General features: G+C 39.3%; 1 protein-coding gene and 1 pseudogene across 3 annotated transcripts in view; one reads left to right on the forward strand and one right to left on the reverse strand.

Annotated features, from left to right (window-relative positions):
• CR1 (complement C3b/C4b receptor 1 (Knops blood group)) overlaps positions 1 to 24,141 on the reverse strand; it is a 109,280-nt gene that overhangs the window by 11,073 nt on the left and 74,066 nt on the right. For all 3 annotated transcript variants that reach the window (XR_008958121.1, XR_008958122.1, XM_057308922.1), the window contains 6 exons: positions 23,092 to 23,271; positions 22,367 to 22,466; positions 17,522 to 17,607; positions 4,348 to 4,575; positions 3,067 to 3,243; positions 703 to 909 (listed from right to left, as the gene is read on the reverse strand). Coding sequence is in view for 1 of the 3 variants with exons in the window: in XM_057308922.1 (XP_057164905.1) it covers positions 703 to 909; positions 3,067 to 3,243; positions 4,348 to 4,575; positions 17,522 to 17,607; positions 22,367 to 22,466; positions 23,092 to 23,271 (978 nt within the window). In the remaining 2 variants the exon portion in view is untranslated. The remainder of the gene's footprint in view (positions 1 to 702; positions 910 to 3,066; positions 3,244 to 4,347; positions 4,576 to 17,521; positions 17,608 to 22,366; positions 22,467 to 23,091; positions 23,272 to 24,141) is intronic.
• LOC125283453 (peroxisome biogenesis factor 2-like) lies at positions 6,717 to 10,898 on the forward strand (annotated as a pseudogene).

Consider the following 24,141-nt stretch of genomic DNA (forward strand, 5'->3'; position numbering starts at 1 on the left):
TAAGAGTCTCTTATGGTTTGCCTCCCTCTCTGTTTTTAACTCATTTTATTTTTCCTTCCCTTCTCCTCTGTTCATCTGTTTTGTTCTTCAATAAATAAAGAAGATGTGGTATATATATACAATGGAATATTACTCAGCCATCAAAAAGAATAAACTCTTGCCATTTGCAATGACGTGGATAAAACTAGAGGGTAATATGCTAAGAGAAATAAGTCAGTCAGAGAAAGACAGATACCATATGATTTCACTCATACGTGCTTTCTAAATCTGCTCTATCCAGCTGTACCCCCTTAAAATCCTGTAGTCTACATCAGTGAGGGAGACCAGCTATCTTGTCTCTGTACCTTGTAAAGTGCTCCCTCATTTGTGTTGAAATATTCTTGAAGGCCTGCTCTACCACTGATGTGCTCCTGAACTTTAAGGCCCACAGGCTATAAACAAATCATTACTATGCCATGTAATCGACAATAGAGCAATACAGACAAAAAAGGGTTCAGGGGGGTTCCTGAGGAGAGATGAATGGGTTGAGCGGTGTGAGAAGAGCAAGACTTGCCTTACTTTCATTTCTAAGGTCTTTCTGGGAAGAATTAGGAGCTCCTGTTGTGCTCCTTAGCTCTTAGCAGGTGCTATAAACATCACACCACATTCAATGACAGTATAGATGAATGAATGAATAGTAACCATGACTAAGGAAGGACCTACATTTCTTGCAGCTCCATTGACTAGATGTACATATGGCCAGAGGAGGGTTCCATGTGTCATCTGCCTGGCACTGGCTCTGGGGACTGCCTTTCAGTGTATACCCATCTTCACACTCGAAAGTTATATTATCTCCATAGCGATACACTTTTCTCATGTCCAGTTCCTTCCGGATTCCATTCATCGACTCTGGGAGGATACATGTTACCTCTGAAATTAGAAAAATGAGAAGGAAGTTGAAATTTTATTATTCATTGTTAGTTGAAACTGCCATAATGGAGAGATGTATGACCTTAAACTACTTTGCCTTCAGCAAAGATGAGTCATGTTTTCAGTCAAGAACTCCTGAGACCCGCTCAGCATCTTAGGATTTTAAATTCTCTGACTTTTCATTTCTTGGGTAAAGTAAGGAAATATGGAATGTATTACACATCCACTTTTAATTATTGACACCTCTGCAGCTGTGGAAAGGTTGGGAATTACGATAACCATGCTCTAACCCTGGATCCACTTGTGTCCCACCGTAAGGAAACAGGACTATCACATTAACTCTCTTTAGGTATACAACAGATACCTGTATTCTGCTTCCTGATTATCAAATGCTTGTTTCTGGCTCATTTCTATGCATAAACTAAGAAGCTAGTAAATCATGATTCTAAATTTAAAATGTAAGTTTTCTACTTTCTTTTATCTTATTTAGCTTATTCTTTGTTTTGCTTTCTTTCTCTGCCCAGCTATTGACACCTTCTTCAGCTTCAAGCAAAGCCTGCTTTTTGGTTGTAATTATCCCAACATGAGGCTTAATTATTTTCTTCTGTATAGGAACCAACAAGGTAAAGTGGTATTTTCCAAAGTATGGTCTGTGGTCTTCCTACAGCAGAATATGCTGATTAGTTTGTTAAAAGTAGACCAAACCCCAGCTTAAAATGTCAGAATCAGAGTTCTTAGGAATGGCGCTTGAGATCCTAATCTTAACGGGGTTCCTGGCTGGTTTTGCTAATGCTGAAGACCCACAGTGACCACGATAAAGCATGTTCGAAGAGGACAGTTATTAAGACAAAATGAATTTTACTTGAAAGCAGCCACCAAGAGAATAGAATATTACCCTTTTGTTTTCAGGAGAAGAACCTTCTCAGAGTCTTAATTGGAATACTTAATCTTTGAAGTATTCCCCGAATCTTCCTACTTCTCCATGCAACTAAAGCAAGGAAGGGTAAGCGTTCCTATTTCTGTAGAGATATAGGGACTCCGCAGTTTATGCAGTCCATTCTTGCAAATAAATACAGGAGAGCCACTTAACCATCTCTGTGGAGATTTTCTCTCTACATTTTCTCTCTCTCTAAAATCAGAGGGTGGCTAGCCAAAAAGTCTGACTTTTAGGTTGGGGAGGGCCCTCTGGTCCTATACCCACCAAGGCAGTCATAGGACTAACTGCTCCTTAACATTTGAAACATGGGCATGTCTGAAGTCCCTCCTACCTCATCCCTGCCCTTAGCTTAGTTTTCTAAAAAAGAAAAGAAAACAGACAAAAAGCAAATTGCTAACTTAGAATTGTGCAAAGTCAAAAGAACCACATTTGAAAGGAGACAGAATATAGTGCAGTGTTTAAAAGCATGGGCTAGGCAGTGGCCCGGTGCTGGCACCACCACCCACGAGCTGCACACCATGGACTAGTTCTGGGTCTCTCAATTCCCTCTTCTGTAGAACAGCAAGAATAATCCCACCTCATCAGACTCTTTTGGAGACTAACACAAACAATTTTTATTAAAGGCCTCAGTACCATGCTTAGTCACAGAATATTATTTTTAATTCCATATTTTGTAGTTTTAAAGAATATTGCCAACAAAAGATTTTAAGTGTATGCAAACATAGACTGGAGTAAAGGCAGTAATTCCTGGAACTCTTTCTAGGGAAGCGATGAAATGAGCACTTCACCTTTGGTCTCGGAAATTACAGTAAGGACCCATATTCAGTAATTCCAGGAATTAATTGCTCTCGACTTTGCTCCATGCTTCAATTTTCCTCACTGAAAAACTGTGCTTCTAGCCTCTTATTTAAGGTATTTGTGAGGACCACTTGTGACCCTCTGAGGTCCTTCTGAGCTGAGATATATTATTGGTTAAAAGCCTGCAAGTCATTTTAAATTGGTGTTTGATGTCTACTGTATTACTGGAAATTCCAACAGTTCTTCCTACTAATTTGGTAGAGCTGAGACTCCTTGGATAGTCTCCTGCCCATCTTTTTTCCCCCTGCTTTTCTCCCTCCCTTATTGACACTCATTTCACAATCTTCTCAGAAAGATCTCTCAGCCTTATCAAACTCATACATCAATTTTCCATTAAAAAACCCAGCAGGAATAAGAAACACCTTTGCAATAATGATCAGATTGGCTCCAGGTTCCCTGGTATGTGCAGAATATGAAGGCTCTTCCCACCAACAAGTAGCCTGGGTCACAAGTGTAGTTGACGATCATCCCAGGAAGATAAGGAGACGCATGCCCTTCAATGTAATGCCCATTGTGGATCTTGGGCGGATGTGGGCATCCTAAGAACAAGATCCCCCCCAAAACACAAGAAAAGACATTCAGTTAAACAAAGAAGTACAAATACACCAACATATCTAATAACGTCTTTGAATATTAGAGACACAGGAAGACCCAAGGCAGGCAAGGTCCCAAGGCACTACTTATCTACCGTTCAGTGGGAAGACTGACTCTTTAAATGTAGACCTTCAGCCTTTAAACAGGATCACCTGTATTCTCCACTTGCAAACGTCATCAGAGGGCAGTACCACCCCGATCGATCTATAAACGACCCCTTCAGTGCGGTCTGTCCTCACTGGTGCACAGAGCTTGTGTGGACAATCACAGCCACGAACGAGCCCCCGATTGTCAGGCACTGTCATTTAATGCCAGACTGATAGGTAAAAGGAAGGAGTTGCCAAGAGCACAGCCTTGAACTCCACCTCTCTAGGGCATCTTGAGTTCCCATTGCCAAAAGTGAGACAAAGGGTCAACAAAATGCAGTCACAGGCTGAGCAGAACACTTAGAAGGAGCAAAAGGAATACAAACCCCTGCATCGGAGTGTCTTTAGTTATTTCTCCTGCATCAAATCTGCAGTAAAATACAGCCATCAACATGTGCTTTTTGCTCTGCACACCCACCTATCCAATAGAAATACAACTTTTTTTTTTTTTTTTAAGCAGGTTCTATGCCCAGGAGGGAGCCTGATGCAGGGCTGAACCCACAACCCTGGGCTGTTCAACTGACTGAGCGACCCAGGCACCCCAAAATATAACTTGGAATAGAGGTGGCAGGAGAGAGTGTTTTCTTTGGTGTTTGTTTTTAGTGTTTGAAAATAGTCTGTATAAAGTCTGGGCCTCATTGATTCTCCCCACTCTCTCCCTCCTCCTCTTCTCACTATCCCACACTCCTCACCCCAGTGGGAAGGGCCATCAGAGTACCACCAGTTGGGACACAGCTTGGCACATCTAGAACCCAGCTGTTATTTGCCCAGAAGGTAATTCTGTGTGTCTGACTTTTATAGGAAAGCCATGTTCCCAAGCAAAAATGACTGTCCCCATAGAAACAGGGAGGCTCTTGCCTAAATATTCTGATCTATATGGGGCATAGGGAAATGTGCACTGACCTGCAGGACCAGCGAGTTCACAGCGGGGGGCAGGGCCGCTCCAAACCCCGTTCCCTTGACCATCACTTGTGCAGAGGATGGTGCTCTCCCCAATGAGGTTGAAGTTCATCCCTCTGGCTGGGTGGTGGTCACACGTGTACGTAATTTCCTTTCCATAGGGAATGTCTCCCTGAGAAGTTCCAGTGTGATGCCCATTAAGGATAGACGGAGGATTTGGACAAAAGATTTCTAGAAAGAAAGCAAGAGCTTTAGGTTCCATTAGAGTTTCAGTCAAAATGATCATACAACCATGGGGCCCTGAGACTGTGTATTTTTGCCCTGAGAACACAACTAAGGTGGGTGGATTTGAATATGTAAGACTTTTTCAGAGAAGGAACTAACTGAAGTGAGACTGAATTATAGTTTATTGCAAAAGTCCAAGACCCTCCAGGTAGCTAAGATTCAATTTGAAAGGTAATTAATTTGTTTTTAAGCAGCTATTGTTTGCCTGCTTGATGTCCGGCATAAAGACAGTCCTTGGTTGACTTTGGGGGTACAAGACAGATGAGGTTGGCCCTCAAAGATCTGAAGTTGCAAAGAAATCTTAGTGAATCCTCATTAAACATAGACTATTGTTTTCAGCAGATGTAAATGTTATGTGATGATTCAAGACTAGTACCATCTGTATCAATACCAAATACACAATAGTGTCTTCAGAATACCCTGATTCCTATAGGGCTCTTTAAGCCAGATTACGCGGCTCTAGGAGCCTTTTAAAAATTTTTTTCCTTTTGTTTTTTTCTTTCTTCCAAGTGACCGGCTGTGATTTCTTTCTGCTTTTAGTGTATCTGTTTCTAGCAATTCTCTCCCTAAAACTAATCTGATGCTTTGAATCTGATGAATTTAGGAATAGATTCCCAAGCCTGTCAGAATTGTGTGAATAAACAAGCGAAGGCCTTTATACAGCGAACAGTGATTGACTTCTCCTATCTAGATTTTATCTGTTTGTGTTTATCTAAAGCTTACTTATATATTTTTTATAATAATATTTTTTTATTATATTATGTTAGTCACCATACAGTACATCCCTGGTTTTTTATGTAAAGTTCCATGATTCATTAGTTGCGTATAACACCCAGTGCACCATGCAATACTTGCCCTCCTTACTTATGTATTTTAATTTCAGATTTATATGTCTCAGGAAGGCAGAGTTTGTTGGATATCTGAGTTTTATCCATATTGGATGTTCTTATAAAGTTCCATCACAATCCCATAAGATGTCCAAATAGATTTCTAGCACGATATTTTAACAGAATCCTGATTAAAGGGGCGATTCACAACTGAACAAAGGTGGTTCTGTATATGACATTTCTGCACACCTGTGCTTCAGAAAGTAGGTGGACAGTATTTCGGAGGCTGCTGTGGATCCAAGGGAGTTGGAATCCAAGGGAAGGAGGGGGTATTGCCCCACCCACATTTGCTGCAATTGAGGGAAAAGCAGACCTGGAGAGAGCCAAACCTGGTGGACATGCACCAGAGATAGAGAACTCGCAGAGGTCCAGGCAGCCTGAAGGGAGAAGCAGGTGCCCCGCAGGCAGGACAGAGAGGAGTTCGGAGGCAGAGGAGAAGGAGGGTCTTGAGGAGCCAGCTCCCTCTCAGGGCCAGAGACCTCCCTCACAGAGGAGGTAGACAGCGAAAGAGGTGAGTCACTGACTGGACCCATTTCACCCCAGCTGCACAGATTTCTGAGAGGGGACCTCTACAACTGGGGGAGAGAGGAAAGGGAGGGAGAGGCAGACAAGAATAACAAAGGGCATTGACAGAACCTGTTCCCTGGCCATCATCTTTGGGATTTCAGCAGGAGGTCTGCCCTCAGACCTCTGGGAGTACCCCGACTTGAGGATCCCCCCCTGTTGGGTTGTGGGCACGCACAAAGCAACAGGTGCTAAACCCACACCTCCCCCAACTCTGCCATCAGCTTCTTCTACACCAGCTTTTTAAAACCAGTGCTCCCCAGTGTAGCCCAGAGCCAATGCAGGTTGAGAAACCAAAAACTAGAGCTATAGCGCCACCTTCTGGAAGTAAAAGGAATGGTTTCTAATTGCAGTAAACAACTAAATAAGGTACGTGCTACTTCAAATGGGATGGCAGAGATACATTTTGTCAAACACTGAAAAATGACAGGATCATCATATGGCAAAGAGGAAAAGGTTATTCTCCAGCCATCGATCTCAGAGGCATGAAATGTTGCAATCTAAATGATAGAGAACTCAGAACAGCTGTTATGAAGAGATTTGGTGAGCTACAAGAAAATTCAGAAAGACAATTAGATGAACTCAGGAATAACATTAATGAACAGAAAGAGTTCTTTACCAAGATGTGTGTGTGTGTGTGTGTGTGTATATATATATATATATATATATATATATATATATATATATATATATATGACAGAATATTACTCAGCCATCAAAAAGAATGAATCGTGCCATTTGCAACCATGTGGATGGAGCTAGAGTGTATTATACTAAATGAAATAAGTCAGAGAAAGACAAATACCATATGATTTCATTCATATGTGAAGTTTAAGAAACAAAACAGATGAACATATGGTATGGGAAATAACAAAAAAAGAGGTAGAGGGAAACAAACCATAAGAGACTGTATTTTAAGATTCTATTTATTTACTTGAAAGAGAGAGTGTGAGATAGCATGAGCTGAGGGAGAGGCAGATGGAGAGGGAGAGACAGACTCCCCGTTGAGGAGGGAGCCCGATATGGGGCTTGATCCCAGGACTCTGGGATCATGACCTGAGCCAAAGGCAGATGCTTAACCAACTGAGCCACCCAGGTGCCCTCATAAGAGACTTTTAGTGATAGAGAACAAACTGAGGGTTGATGGAGGAAGGTGGGTGGGGGATGGGATAGATGGATGATGGGTATGAAGGAGGGCACTTGTTATTTGTGCACTGGGTGCTGTATATAAATGATGAATCATTGAATTCTACTCCTGAAGCCAATATTGCACTGTATGTTAGTTAACTAACTAGAATTTAAATAAAAATTTGAAAAAACGAGTTCTTTATCAAAGAGACTAAAATTAAAAAAAAAAAAGAACCAGACACAACTAAACCGCTCTTTTATTTATGCACAATAAAGTTTTCTGTTTCTCTAAAACAAACAAACCAACAAACCAGACAGAAATTCTGGAGATGATAAATTCAATGAATCAGATGAAGAATAGATTAGAGAGTTAAGGAAATAGGACAGATCAGATCGAAGAACAGATTAGTGACCTGGAGGATAGAAATTTAGAAATAACTCAGGAGACAGAGCTAAGATTTTTAAAAAGTGATGAAACCCTATGAGAGGTATTAGATATGAGAAAAACAAATATAAGAACAATTGGTCTACCAGAAGAAGAAGAGAGGGAGAAGGGAGCAAGAAGTGTCTTTAGCAAAATAGTAGCCGAGAATTTTCCTAACAGGGGAAGGAATTAAACATACAAATCCAAGAAACTAATAGAATACCCTATTTTCTCATTGCAAAAAGACCCTCCCCAAAATATCTTGTAATGAAACTGCCAAAAACCGATGATCAAGAAAGAATCATTAAAGCCACCAAGGGGAAAAGAAAAAAGCAAACTACAAAGGAAGCCCGGTTAGGTTACCAGTGTACTTCTCAGCAGACACTCTATAGAACAGGAACGAGGAACGATAGATTCAAAGTGGTGAAAGAAAACTTGCCGGCCAACAATACGTTCTCTAGCAACGTTAGCCTTCAGCTATGAAGGAGAAAGAAAGGCTTTCCCTGAAAGACAAAAACTGAGGGAGGGTCACCACCACTAGTCCTGCCTTACAAGAAATGTTGAAAGAAGCTCTTCATCTGAAATGAAAAGACATCAATGAGTGATGTAACAACAAGTGAAAGTACACAGTGCTCTAGCAAAGGTGAAAAATAAACAGAAAACCACAACTCTTTTGGAATGGCGTGTTAACCAACTAATTATAATATAAAAGCTTACAGAAAAGAGCATTCAATAGAACTGTATCTGTATGATTTCTCAATGAATTCACAGCGTGAAAGGAGGTAACCTAACAACAAAAATAGAAAAGGGGAGGAGTAGGGAGCTGGAAGCTTTATAGGTGAATGAAGATAAGGCGTCATCAGCTCTGAAGCTGGCGAGGTCCGGAAGCCTGGGTAATCCAGGTTCTGTTGGAGAAGCCAAGCTTCCCAGAGAATGTTTCAGAAAAAGTTATGTGGAATGGGGGCGTTTCACAGACTCCTAAGAGACCTCCAGAGAAGACATGGCTTCCCGAGAAAACACAAAGAGGACAAACAAAGTGCTAAGAATAAGTGAGCTGGATGCACTTGAACTTAACAAGGCTCTGGAACAGCTGGTTTGGCCCCAGTTTACTCCGTGCTTTAGCCCTTAGCCCACTTTGAACCACAGGTGAAAGTATTCCTGTGGCTTGTCTTGTGGCGATTCACCGTTTACTCTTAAAATGCCACCGTGGGACAGTGCATTTTGCATATTCAGTACAAAAATGATGTTTCCCCGAAGCCCAGGTACCAGCCGCTGTAGCGAGAAGAGGGCTGCTATCACCTGTTTCGAAACCGCCATTCGGCATCATTTGGGAAAGCCAGGCCGTGCGTGAATATCATGGCTGGACTTTTGAAATTAGGTGGGCTGATTAATTTCCCGATTTTCCTTCAGAGGGGCAAGTTTGCAACTTAGACAGAACGTTCCCTAGGCATTCGTTCTGTATGTCGCAAGCCCTGAAACTAAACGTGAAGCTGCCTTTGAGTGTATGACCAGGGACTTCTCTGGCATGGTTTTGCTGAGTTTCTGATTTTTCTCTCACCACTTATTAAAACCCAGAAGTTGAAAGCTAAGTGATCTTCATGGTGTGCTCCTCTTACTGGTGCTCCTAACAGTGGCAATCCATCAGCCACCAGCAGCAAACAGTGTTCTCTGTGTGGAGAGTGGCCCCCACGGGTCACACCATAGGATGTGAGCGTATCTTCTGTTACTGCTGTATGAAGAGTAGTTTCTTATTTAACGGGTACTTTCCTCGTCCTAAGTGTGGCAAAGACGTACACAGTCTGCAGCCACTGAAACCAGGAATCGAGATGTCAGAAGTTAATGCGCTTTAGAAACTAAGATTGTTTCCTCTGAGGAAAACTGTATTATGTTCAAATCCTTAATATTAGTCATCCTAAGCATACCGTTTAGATGTCTTTTATGAGGGGATGTGCTTCTCAGCCACCGTCTTCTGTTCCTTTCCAAGCATGAGGAAATTCTAATCACCAGAAACCACATGATTCTGAATATATTATGTAAATAATAATGTTTATTTTTCTCTAAATCATTGTATTCAATTCTTAATGTCGAGAATAATGGACAGTTTTTGTCAGACTAATAAAAATGCTCTTTCATTTTGCTAGTTCCTAGAAAGAGGTTAGAGCCTAAAATGATTTTGGAGACTCTGGGAAGAGTGTGTATTTATTTTCAGAGATGGCATTATAATGTCATAATCTGACAATGATGAGACCCTGGTGTTTTGAGCCTTAAGATCTAGTGGCCCCAGTTGTAATTTTAAGCTTTTCTCTAAACCCTATTTTTGAGGGGTTCGGTTGGCTTCATTCTCAGGCAAAGTGATGGCCACCAGCAACTCCAGACTGGTGTTCTGCCGCTTTCTGATCCCCCCGGAGAGAGAGCTTCTTGAGTAATAGTTCCAGCTAAGTCCAGGACCCCATTATCATCAGTCTGCCTGGGATTACACATTTGTGAAGCAGGACAGAAAAGGACTCCTCTTGATTACTAGATGTGTACCACGTGGGCCCATAGTAGGAGAGCAGGCAGTTCACCCCAGGAAACCCAGGTGCCATTACAAGAATAGTGGATGGCGGACAGCTAAAAACAACAGATCCCTACTGGAGTCTACATTTGCCTTTTTTATATCAAAAGTCTGTACGCATTCTTTAATTTTACCAGTGATCTGATTTGATCAGGACATAAGTAACTGAATGGTTGAGTCAGACTGCAGATTTAAAAGGATTAATAAATCAAGATTTTGTTATACCAACAACAACAACAAAAGATCAGGCGTTATCAACATAAAAAGGACTATTTCCTCTATGACATGTAAGCCACATGGTAAACCCAAAGCAAAAATCTCGAGTCATGAAACATAGAAAATGAGGAGGGTGACCGAATCACCATAGGAAACCACCATTTTGCAAAGATAAACAGAAACAGAGAGAAAAAGAAACAAAGGAGGAACAAGACAGCCAGAAGGCAAATGATACGATGACAGTAATAAGTCCTTATGTAGCAATAGTTACTCGAAATACAAATGGATCAATCCATCAATCACAAGGCACAGAGTAGCTGAATAGATAAGAAATAAGACTAACTATACGCAGCCCACAGGAAATTCATTTCAGCCCTGAAGACACACGTAGACTCAAAGTGAAGGGATGGAGCAGGATATTCTACGCAAGTGGAAATCAAAAGAACGTGGGCATACTCATACTTTGTATAAGACAAAATAGACTTCATGCCAAAAATGATAACAAGAGACAAAGAAGGTCATTATAAAATGATAAAAGGTCAATCTATGTAGAAGATATAATAATCGTAAGTATATACACACCCAACATCGGAGCACTGAATCTATTAGGCAGAAACACAGAGATCTAAAGGGAGAAATAGACAACTATATAGTAATAGTCGGGGACTTCAGTTCCCGTACTGTGAGCAATGGATAGATCAGACAGAAAATTAACAAGGAAATATTGGAATTGAACCAACTCGTGAACAAACGGACCCGACAGACAGATACAGACTATTCCATCCAACAGCAGCAGAATACACATTCTTCCTGAGTACGCACAAAACATTTTCCAGGATAGATCATATGATAGGCACAAAACAAATCTCAGCAAATCTAAGATGACTGAAATCATACCAACTATTTTTTTCTGACCACAGTAGAAATATTCTTTTTCTAGAAATCTACAACAAGAGGAAAATTGGAAAATCTATGTGGAAACTAAACACTATGTGGAAACTAAACGACCCACTTCTGAACAACCATTGGATCAAAGAAGGAATAAAAAAGGAAATAAAAAAATGATCACAAGACAAATAAAAATGGAAATACAACACACCATATCTTATGAGATGTAGCAAAAGCAGTTTTTTTTTAAGATTTTATTTTTATTTATTTGACAGAGAGAGAGAGAGAGAGCACAAGCAGGGGGAGTGGGAGAGGAAGAAGCAGGCTCCCAGCGGAGCAGGGAGCCCGATGCGGGGCTCGATCCCAGGACCTTGGGATCACGCCCTGAGCCGAAGGCAGATGTTTAATGATGAGCCACACAGGTGCCCCAGCAAAAGCAGTTCCAAGAGGAAAGTTTATAGTGATAAATGCATATATTAAGAAATTGGAAAGTCTCAAATAAACAACCTAACTTTACACTTCAAGGAACCAGAGAAAGAAGAACAGATTAAGTCCAAAGTTATCAGAAGAAAGGAAACAATAAAGATCAGAGTGGAAATAAATGAAGTAGAGAATACAAAAACAATAGACAATATCAACAAAACTAAAAGCTGGTTTTAGGTAAAAATAAACAAAACTAACAAACTTTTAGCCAGACTAACTAAAGACAGGAAGAGAGAGAGGGAGACAGAGGGAAGACTCAAATAAAATTAGAAACAAAAAAGGAGACATTACAAAAGAAATACATAGGACCATAAGACACTATTATGAACAATTATATGCCAACAAATTAGATAACTGAGAAGAAATGGATCAGTTTCTAGAAACATAAAACCTACAAGACAACTCGGGAAGAAATAGAAAAACTAGGGGTGCCTGGGTGGCTCAGCTGGTTAAGCGTCTGCCTTTGGCTCAGGTCATGATCCTGGGGTCCTGGGATTTAGCCCCCTCATTGGACTTCCTGCTCAGCGGGGAGCCTGCTTCTCCCTCTCCCTCTGCCTGCTGCTCCCCCTGCTTGTGCTTTCTCTCTCTCAAATAAATAAATAAATAAATAAATAAATAAAATCTTTAAAAAAATAGAAAATCTGAAGGGACCAATAACTAGCAAAGAGAATGGACTCAGTAATCAAAAACCTCCCAACATAGAAAACTCTAGGGCTGATAGCTTCACTGATGAATTCTACCAAACATTCAATGAAAAATTAATATCAACCCCTCTCAAACTTGTCCAAACAACTGCAGAGATGAGAATATGTCTAAACTCATTCTATGAGTCCAGCATTAGATTACCCTGACACCAATGCCAGATCAGGACACCTCAAGAAAAGTAAACTATAGACCAATATCCCTGATGATATAGAAGCAGAGTTCTGAATAAAATATTAGCAACCCCAATTCAAGAACACATAAAGAGGGAGATTTATCCCTAGGTGCAAGAATGCTTCAACATACACAAATCAATAAATGTAACACGTCACGTTAATAAAATGAAAATTTTAAAATCATATGATCATCTCAATAGATGCAGAAAAGAACATCTGACAAAATACAACATCCTTCATGATAAAAACACTTGGCAGATTGGGTATAGAAGGAACATACCCTAATGTAATAAAGGTCATATGTGACAAACCCATGCCTAACATTGTACTCAATGGAGAAAAATGGAAAGTTTTTTCTCTAAGGTCAGGAACAGGACAAGGGTGCCCACTCTCACCGCTCTTTTTCAATGTGGTACTGGACATCCTTGCTAGAGCAATTAGGCAAGACAATGAAATAAAGGTACACGAACTGGGAAGGAACAAGTAAAAATGTCACTATTTGCAGATGATATGATTCTGTATACTGAAAATCCAAAAGACTCAAACAAAAAACATTTGGAACTAATCAGTGATTTCAATAAAGTTGCAGGATATGAAATCAAGATGCAGTAATCAGTTGCATTTCCTTTTTTTTTAATGATTTTTTATTATATTATGTTAGTCACCATACAGTACATCCCTGGTTTCCAATGTAAAGTTCGATGATTCATTAGTTGCGTATAACACCCAGTGCACCATGCAATACGTGCCCTCCTTACTACCCATCACTGGTCTATCCCATTCCCCCACCCCCTCCCCTCTGAAGCCCTCAGTTTGTTTCTCATAGTCCATAGTCTCTCATGTTTCATTCCCCCTTCTGATTACCCCCCCTTTCTTTATCCCTTTCTTCCCCTAGTGATCATCCTAGTTCTTATGTCAGTTGCACTTCTATACACTAAGAATGAAACATCCGGAAAAGAAATCAAGAAAACTTTCCCATTAACAATAACATCAAAAAGAATAAAATACTTAGGAATAAGCTTAACCAAGGAAGTGAAAAATCCGTACAATGAGAACTACAAGACCTGGCTGAAAGAAATCAAACAAGACACAAACAAATGGAAAGGCAACCTGTGCTCATGGATTGGAAAAATAAATATTGCAAAAACGTCTATACTACCCAAACCCATCTATAGATTTGATGCAATCCACATCAAAATACCAATGGCATTCTTCATAGAAATAGAAAAAAATAATCTTAAAATTTGTCTGGAACCACCATGTAAACACAAATCAATAAACAAAGACCCAGATTAGCCAAAGCAATTTTGATGAAAAAGAACAAAACTGCAGGTATCATACTTTCTGATTTCAAACTACACTACAAGGCTACAATAATAAAAACAGTATGGTACTGGCACAAACTCGGATACATAGGCCAGTAGAACAGAATAGAGAGCCCAGAATGAAATTTCTGGTTATCCAGCCAGTTAATAGTTGACAAGAGAGCCAAGAGCACCACTCACAAAAATTCACTCCAAATGGATCAAAGGCCTAAATATAAGACCTGATACCATAAGACTCCCAGAAGAAAGTGAAGAGAAGAGTGTCCTTGACATTGGTCTTGGCAATGACTTTTTGGATATGACACTAAAATCACAAACAACAAAAGCAAAATCAACAAATGGGACTACAAGAAACCTGAAACCTTTTGCACAGCAAAAGAGAAAATTAGCAAAATGAAGGGGCAACCTATAGGATGGGAGAACATTTTACAAGCAATGTATCAGATAAGTGGTTAATCTCCAATACATACAAAGGACTCATACAACTCAATAACAAAACCCAAGCCATCTGATTTAAAAAGGGCAAGGGTACACTTATCTTGCTGAGCACTGAGTAATGTATAGAACTGTTGCATCATCATATTGCACACCTGAAACTGATATAACTCTGTATGTTAATTATACTTCAATAAAAAAATGGGCGAAAAACCCTAAATACAATTTTTTCCTAAGTTGACATAGAAATGGCCAACAGGTACATGAAAAGATGCTCAACATCACCAGCTATCAGGGAGGTGTAAATCAACACTACAATGAGGTGTCACTTCATGCCCAGTGGAATGGCCATCAGCAAGAAGACAAGTGTTAACAAGCTGGTGAGGATGTGGAAAAAGAGAACTCCTGTACACAGTTGCTACAGCTACAATGGAAAACAGTACTGAGGGTCCTAAAAAAATTAAAAATAGGACTCCCATATGATCCAGTTACCCATATAATTCCACTCCTGGGTATTTATCCAAAGAAAATTAAAACATTAACTCAAAAACATATGGGGTGCCTGGGTGGCTCAGTTGGTTAAGTGTCTGCCTTCGGCTCAGTTCATAATCGTGGAGTCCTGGGATCAAGCCCTGCATCAGATGCCCTGCTCTGTGGGGAGTTGCTTCTCCCTCTCTCTCTGCTCCTCGTCTGCTCATGCTTTCACTTGCACTCCCTCTCTCTCTCAAATGAATAAACAAAACCCCCAAAACATATATGCATCCCATTTCTTTGCAGCATTATTTGCAATAGCCAAGATTTGGAAACAACCTGTGTCCAACAATAGATGAAAGGATAAAGAAGATGTGGTGTCTACATACAATGGAATATTATTCAGCCACAAGAAAGGAGGACATCCTGCTATTTGCTACAACATGGAGAGACCTCGAGCACCTTATGCTAAGTGACATAAGTCAGAGAGAGAAAGACAAGTACTACACAGCATCACTTACATGTGGCATGTAAAAAAAAAAGCCAAACTTGTAAAAACAGAGAACAAAATGGTGATTACCAGGGGTTAGGTTGTGGGGGGACAGGGCAGATGCTGTTTAATAGGACAAACTTCCAATGTTTGGTAAAGAAACCCTTAGAGAGATCATGCATAGCACAGCGCATATATACAATGTTGTAGGATGAGCACCAAATGTGCTAAGAGACCAGAACTTAATTATTCTAACTACTAAAAAGAAGGGATAATTATGTTAAAGTGACAGAAGTGCTAATTATCACTACAATGGCATCATATTACAATGTATGATAGTAACAAATTAACATGTCGTACACTTTAAACTTACACAACTCTATATGTCAAGTATATTTCAAAAAAAGAAAAAGGGAGGAAAATATAAAAGATAAGGCATGAGAAATGAAATATTCGCAGATTCAGAGGTAAATGAATACTATGTTCTATCATCACATAATGATTTTTAAATACTCATACAAGTGTCTACATACATGTTTGCATACATGTATATGGATAACCAGTACCCACTCCGTTAAATGTTTATTGACCTATAAATATAGATGTGGAAACGTTTTTCATGAAAGATATCCCCTAGAAAATTGATATAGTAAATTGATAATATCTTCCTAATTTGAGTTTTTTTCAGAGAATTTTAAATTTTAAATTTTTGGCAGGTAAAGGAGGCACTTTGTATATAGCTCATCCATTTCTTTGAATCTTTTTTTTTTTTTAAAGATTTTATTTATTTATTCGACAGAGATAGAGACAGCCAGCGAGAGAGGGAACACAAGCAGGGGGAGTGGGAGAGGAAGAAGCAGGCTCATAGCAGAAGAGCCTGATGTGGGGCTCGATCCCAGATCGCCGGGATCACGCCCTGAGCCGAAGGCAGATGCTTAACCGCTGTGCCACCCAGGCGCCCCCATTTCTTTGAATCTTTAAAAGCCAAGGTTATTTTCTTTTTATGAATACTTGTGAATATAATGAACACATTTCTTAGGGAAAATTTATAAAATACAGACAAGCAACAAGAAGAACATGATGGTCCAAAAAGAACTATTTTTAACAACTTAATGTATATTGTTTCAGATATGTATGTGTGCATATGCTCCCATAGCTGTGGATATATTTTCTACAGTATCGTATTTGGGGCTGAATAATATTCAGGCATGTAGATATATAAATATACTATCTGTTTCCACTGGGGTGAGGCATCTCAATCTCTAATGCTCATGGTATACTTTTTGCCTTTCTTCAAAACTTATCATACTTATTTCTTCCATTAGCTGTTTTCCAATCATGCTGAACATTTAGATTTTTAACATTTTCCACCGTCCTAAATATTGTTGCATTGAATGCCTGTGAACCAAAATCATGGGAAAATTCCATGATTATTTTCTTTGGATAAATTCTGGGAAATAGAATTACTAGGTGAAAGGGCATTTACATTAAGGCCTTTGTATATATTGCTCATAAGCCTTCCAGAAGTTGGTGCCCACTTTCACTGTCATCAATTCTGTGTGTGATTCTGATTTCTTCACAGCCTTAATATTTTACCAATTTGCAATCCGTCATTCATCCATGCTCCTCAGAGTTTTGGGAGTTCACCTTACAGCATCCCACTGAAAAGATGCAGGGTCAACTAGTCAAGAACAAATGCAACCAGGGCATGAACCTGGAAGAATTTAAAGAAAGGATAAAGTGCAAGATGACCAGAGGCTTGGGGCAATCACTAAGATTTATGAGATCTTATTTCATAAGGGAGTAATCTACTTCTTGCGCTTATAATGTGCTCTTAAGAGGTGGCAGAGACAAATTTTATTTTCTTCACTGTCTTTTCAATTTAGTCACGAGGAAAATCTTTACCCTGGAAAGTATTTCCTATCAAAGTAGGAAAGGAGGGCAATTTTACCTGAGTTCAGATCCACAGTTCCAGATAAATAACCTCCTAAAATAAAGAAACACCTGGAGGACTATGCAGCATAGGACTTCAATTTGCGAATATCTGAAAGACTATTCTCTGCAAGATGGAAGGGATTTCCTCTTTGTAACACGGGGCAGATTTGCATGGAACAGAGGGAATTATGGGAAAAAACCCACTTCAACTCACCCTCACATGTAGGTGCTTCCTTATCCCAAGTGACAGTACTGCCCAAGAGGAGACAAGCTGCAAAAGCAGAGCCAATGAGTCGATACCTAGAAGCAAAGAATGGAAAATTATACTCTACACTTATTTTCTACTTGAGTCACCAGGAGAAAAAAAATTGCTGGTATAGGTTACAAATTACAGGAAGATTAAAACATAGGAGATGTCAAGGAAGAAACTCATCTCCATCTGCAAACTGGTCCTTTACTTCTAATGACAAGTTTACATTCTTACTGCTTTCATCCATGTTTATTGCTAGTCCTTCACCACTGAATGCAATAATGCCTTTCTTCATCAAGGGACATTTTGTAATTGTCATTAGGGAAACTCAAGAGCTATTCTATCCATGTGTACTTCCATCCGGGAAATGAGAAGCTCCTTGATTAACAGGGAAGATGTCTTATTGAAATATTTACATTCTCTAGCACCTTGCCTAGAGACTTTCAACCACATGGTACTCAAAAAATATCTGTTGAGTGAAGGATAGGATGATGGCTTTGCTAAGCTGACTCAAATGTAGAAGGTGGGGGCCCTTACCTATTGTGCCATAAAATCATTCAAAGTAGGTCACATAGATTGGAACATTTCATCATCACTTATTTTTTATTTATTAGGTATATATACTATTACTGTAAGAAATGTCACAAAGGATATTCAACTAAGCTATCTACACATTCCATGTAGAGTAGGGTTAAACTTGATTAAGTAAAAGGTAAGGGGTATAATGCAATGTCATATAATAGTGAGTAGTTACTGCAACAGCTAAGAACTTTGCTTCTTGATTACCCAAGACATGTGACCATTTGTAGGGAAGTCTACTGGTATCTCCAGTAACTACTTTCCTCTTTCTCATTAGTGATGGAACCCTGTATTTTTAACTGGCCCATTGGCCACCTTCATTAAAGTTTCCCTACAGTTGTGTATATCCATGTGACTAAGTTCTGTCTACAGGGATGCACCTAGAGTGTCTTGTGAAACTTCTGGAAAGTGTCTTTAAAGGAATGGGTGTTCATTCCTTTCATTGTTTCTCTTTGCGGGCTGGAGTTGGACCATGTGATGACATGGAGTCTCAAACGGAAGGATCTCAGGTTTATGTGGATCGTGGAACCACCTGTTAGCCCTGGATTTGTACATTTTATTGTTTTCTTGAAGGACTGCCCCTGCGTCGTAACCTGAGAGAGAAGTAAACTATTATCTTGTGTAAGCCTCTGTTATTTTGTTTGTTTGTTCTGTCTTTTACAGCTTAATCTAATCCTAATTTATATACCAAGTCTTCCAAAAACAGTGATATAAAGGTGACGGGAACTATGTGGGTAGAGCAATGACAGTGAATACTTTTGTAGGCACGTTGAGTCACCTTTATATTTAGGTAGTGATTGAGTTCTACTTATTGTTACTTGTTTTTTTATTGGGTATGTTGTAAAATCTTTTCAAATGTGCCAACAAATATTTACTCTTCAAAATTTCTCCAAAGAAAATTTGAGAAGCACTAATGTATTTCCTTCTGCCTTTCTTCTATCATACATTTAACAGTTGTCTTACGAGCACAGGACCATGGGTGTCCCCTGACTTTTGACTATAGAGTTGCTCTTAATGTGTTCACTATGACAAAGTTAGAGAACTGGAATAAAAAGTGTGAGGCAGGTTCCAGTCTATGTATGGCTGTAAAAAACAGGGAATATTTTCGAATGTATTATGAGACACTAATATGCTCCAGTAGCAATTATGTTGTCATTTTTCCTGACTTGATTTTCCATCTCTCTGAAATTCTTTTAATCAAGCCTACTCCTTAGCTTCCCTGAACATTAGAAATTCGGGTGGCCATGAAGCTAAACCACTGATCAAGAAAAGCCCTGAGATTCCCTTCCCTATAAGCAATATACACACTGTGCAGAAGCATGCTGAGACAGACATTAAAAAGGCTATTACATAAGGTCAGCGATGGGGAAATGTAAGGGCTGGAATGTGGTGCTACTTCTATCCTTCCTATTTGTTCATGGACTTTGAACTAGTTTGGAGTAGAGGAAATCTATGGAGATATTCAATAGGCTGCAAATAATTAAAAGTAGCTCCCAGATATGATTCTACAGCATATTTAATTGTGTGTTAAACTTTGTATCTTACAGAGAATGTAAACTTTCTCTCTAGGAACCATTTATAAAAGTTGTAACATATCACTCCTCAGAGTGTATCCCAATAAATTTGCACATGGGAAAAATCAAAATTTTATACACTCTCATTATAATACAATAACACTAGCAATTAATAACCACAGAATAAATACAAAGTTCAAAGGTTTGGATCTTGGTCAAAGACAAAAGTAAAACAGCTATTGAGGATTACCTATAGGATAAGAGTAACACATGATAAGTGAGTCATGTGCTCCACACTTCAAAGTGTTTGACATAGACTCACCTACTTAATCTTTAACATGATGCGTTGAAGTGAATATTATGCCTAGCCCCCATTTTACAAAAAAGAAAACAGAGTTTAACAGATCTGTCCAAATTCACATGACAGATATTGAGGTTAGAGTTTGAATGCCAATTGGCTTCAACAGCCTGTAGAGATAAATCTGACATTATTCAGTGCCTTCATTATAAGTGCTGATGCAAATATTACTCTTTGAAAATTTCTGGGATGCCAAAACTGTCCTTAGAGAAATCCTTAATACTTTTGTTATTTGACAAGAAAAATTTCAGGGACACTTGAGTGGCTCAGTCAGTTTAACATTTGGCTTTGGCTCAAGTCATGATCTCAGGGTCTTGGGATGAGGCCCCATGTCTGGCTCTGTGCTGGGTGGGGAGTCTGCTTGTTCCTCTGTCCCCAAACCCCATACTCTTTCTCTATCTCTCAAATAAATAAATAAATAAATAAATAAATAAAGTAAAATCTTTAAAAAAGGAAAAAAGAAAAATTTTAAATAAATGAACCCAACATTTTACTTTAGATGTTTTAAGGACTATAAATATGAACATATAAAGGAAGCTGATCTGAGGAATTAATAAAATAAATCAATAAGTACGAAAAAGTGAATAGAAATGATAAGTAAATCTAAGAGCAGTTTCTTTAAAGTGGCTGATTAAAACAAACAAAACTTGGCCAATTGTAACTTCACAAAATAAATCTACAGATACATATAAATGAGAAAATAGTTATCATCATAGATATTGAGGAAACTTTATAAAGTACAATTATAAAATACTTTCTAAAAATATTATGTCCTCTCTATCCCAATGAAATTGAAACCATCCGTGAGATGTGTCATTTTGTAGGAAAAATATAACTTATCAAGATGTACTTAGAAATAGAACAGCAGATAAACCCTATCTGTCTGAGTCTCTGTTTTCAGTCTGTTTGGATACACACCTAGGATTGGAATTGCTGGGTAACATGGTAATTCCATGGTAACTTTGGAATCACCAAACTGTTTCCCACAGTGGCCGCACCAGTTCACATGCCCACTAACAATCCCACTAGCAACCACAAGGGTTCCATCTTCTCCACATCCTCCCCACACTTTTATTTTTCATTAAAACACACACACACACACACACACACACACACACACACACACACAAAACATTATTAGAGCCATCCTATAAAGCGTGAAGTGAGTTTGATGTGTGTTTCTCTAATGGCTAATAATACGTAGTATCTGTTCATGTGTTTCCTGGACATTTGCATATCCTTTTTGGAGAAATGTCTATTCCAATCCTTTGCCCATTTTTTTCAATTGCATTGTAAGTGTTTCTGTTGTTGAGTTGCAGGACTTCTTTATATAATCTGTATATGAAACCCTTGTTAGAGAAACGATTTACAAATATTCTCTGCCATTCTGTGGGCTCTCTTTTACCTGTCTTGATAGTGTCATTGATGTTGACTGGGGCTACAGTCATTTGAAGGACTGATGAACTAAGAAATCAGAAGTCCTTGTTGGGGGCAGGAGGGCAGTGATGAGGACAGAATCGATGCTTTCCAGATATGGCATAATGCTTGTGTACAATTTAACCAGCTCTCCTTTCTAAGGGCAACTGAGCTCAACAGACATCTGGGTTACATGTGAATTTTCAGATAAGAATCCTAGAAGAATTCATAGCAAAATATTAATTATGATGAGTGGTAGAATGCTGGGCGGTGAATTTTTTGATCTTTATGTTATTCATGGCTTCCAAATATGTCTAATGGATATATGTTTACTTTTCTAATCCAATTAAATTCTTTTTTCTCTGAATTTACTGTAACAAGTGAAAGTTAATACACATTCCTTAATTGCTCCCTCTACATCAAGCCAATGGTTTCTAGCATGGTTCCCTGTGCCAAGGAAGGGTTGAGGGCAAGAACTCCATGAATGTTCCCGCTCAGTGTATGTGTTAATACTCACATTTCCCAGAGCTACTACATTAAGACTTCCCCTCCAACCCCTACTTCAAGGTCCTCCAACTCAGCTATAGTACTTGCTGATCTTAGTTAAGAATATTGCATGCATGGTTCGGCTAGCATTTCTCCCTTTACTCATTTAGCAGGCTGGTCCTTTTTATCCAGTGAATATCTTACCAGGTTTCATGTATATTATCTTCAGCAGGAACCTGGTGCCCTCCCCTCATTGAAATATGAATATAGAATGCTGCTTCTTTTTTATATTCCTTTGGTCATATGCCAGTGTTCAAGCTACCATCTCTATCCAGAAGTCCTTGTTGCTAACTTTTTGAAGTGCGGGTGATAGTCTAGTTTGCCTGTGTCAGACTAGGTCAGAGATAGCACTGTTGTTCTGGAACTCATATCCTAGGGATAGTGCTCTCAACTCACCCTTCATTACAAGAATAATGAATTGTTGATCCAAACTGGGTATCTGTGTTTATATGCACCATGCCATTGAAGGGTTCTGGTGGAGCTCCACATGATTTTCCTGTGGGAAAAAAGCAGAACTTGGGGCTGGGTGTACAGTTCAATTTACCTTTGTTTTTAAGATTCAGCCTGGAGTGTAGCATACCGAACAGCCTATACACTTCTGATTGCTCCACAGAACTGACCACTTTGAGGAAATTCACCATACGAGCGCAGAATCGAGCAACTACAGAGCACTGCTTTTTAAAAGACTACTCCTGAATCTCCCAATAAAAGTCAAGAATGGATAAAGAATTGTTTTCTCGTCCCACAGCCTAAATCAAAGGCCTCGAAATTTGGGATTTCCCCTCCATCTGGGTTAGCCAACCACCGTTCACTGTGACCTACATAATTTTTTTTTGGTGTCCCTATTTCATTCATTTCCGGGTTTTAGCCATCAAAGTTCAACACCAGTGAATGGAAATTTCCCCTGGGATTCCTTTTGTGGGAGACATTCCTGTGACATGAATATCGAGTCAAGGTACAGAGACTCCAGGCAATAAGAAAGGCTGCCTGAGAAAGTCTACCCTTCATTTAAATGCCTTGGGCAAACCTCGATGTCTTGCCTACAAAATTTGAGCAAATTAAATTGGATCCCACAGATGCTTTGACATACATGAATTAGCTCCCAGGATGGCGTTACTCACGTCTACAGATACCTTCGGCACTCGACCAGACCAAGTTTTCTAAGCAGGTGATAGAAAACATATCCTCAAAATACCCAGGGGAACATTCATAATTCAACGATGTCCCAATTGGAAACTCAGACTCATCAGTCAGGGATGTAGGCTTGGCAAACGGAAACTCTTCTGGGGCTTTACAGTAACCTGGAGAGTAAAACCACAGGAATACCACGGTGAGCAGAGTGATTCCCACCCTACTTCCTCTTCTTTCCAATGAAGCTGGTAGATAGGCTCAGAGAAACAGAGACTTACAATAATGGCAAAAGGTTTTCTTCCCCTTCAAGTTACCTTAGGAGGGTGCTTCCCAACAGCTTCTACTCATCAGGAAATATTTTACTACTTGGAAGTCTATTCATCTTTCTGGTCTTTCTGCTCTTGTTTCACCAAAGCAAGGATTTTAGCTAATGGTTTCTTACCTCAGCCCTATCAGACTGCCTCTGTGTAGGGTTAACCATTCATATCCTCATTTCTTGGTGTTAATATATTCATGTATATCAACACATATTTTATCTTCTCTCTCCATTTACTCCTCTGTACCTCATTCTCAGGGTGCCCACCATAAGCAGCCTCTCTGGCTCTAAATAGCAGTCACTAATTGTAGTGGGTTGAATGATGTTCCCCCCAAAAGTACATCCATCCAGGACTGCACCATGGTAACTTACTTGGAATAAGGGTCTTCTCAGCTATAATTAAGGTAACACTTTCAAGATGAGATCAGATTTTTGAAAGGCATTTAAAAATGGTTTACTTCCTTGATATTTAAAATCGATTGATATTTATAATGCTACTGCTTTTGGCATATATATATATATATATATATATATATATACACACACACACACACACACACATATATATTTCCTTTTCTTTCTGTGGGTTGCTTTTGCTTAATGTTTTAATGTTTTATAAGGAGCTTTCAATAGTCTGATTGGGAGAAAAAAATTTCTAAGGAAAAAAGAAAAAAAAAAAGATAAGATCATCCCGGATTACCAGGGTGGGCCCTAAATCCAATAA

Source organism: Ursus arctos, unplaced genomic scaffold, assembly GCF_023065955.2.
Source record: "Ursus arctos isolate Adak ecotype North America unplaced genomic scaffold, UrsArc2.0 scaffold_78, whole genome shotgun sequence".
In the NCBI taxonomy this organism is placed as follows: Eukaryota; Metazoa; Chordata; class Mammalia; order Carnivora; family Ursidae; genus Ursus; species Ursus arctos.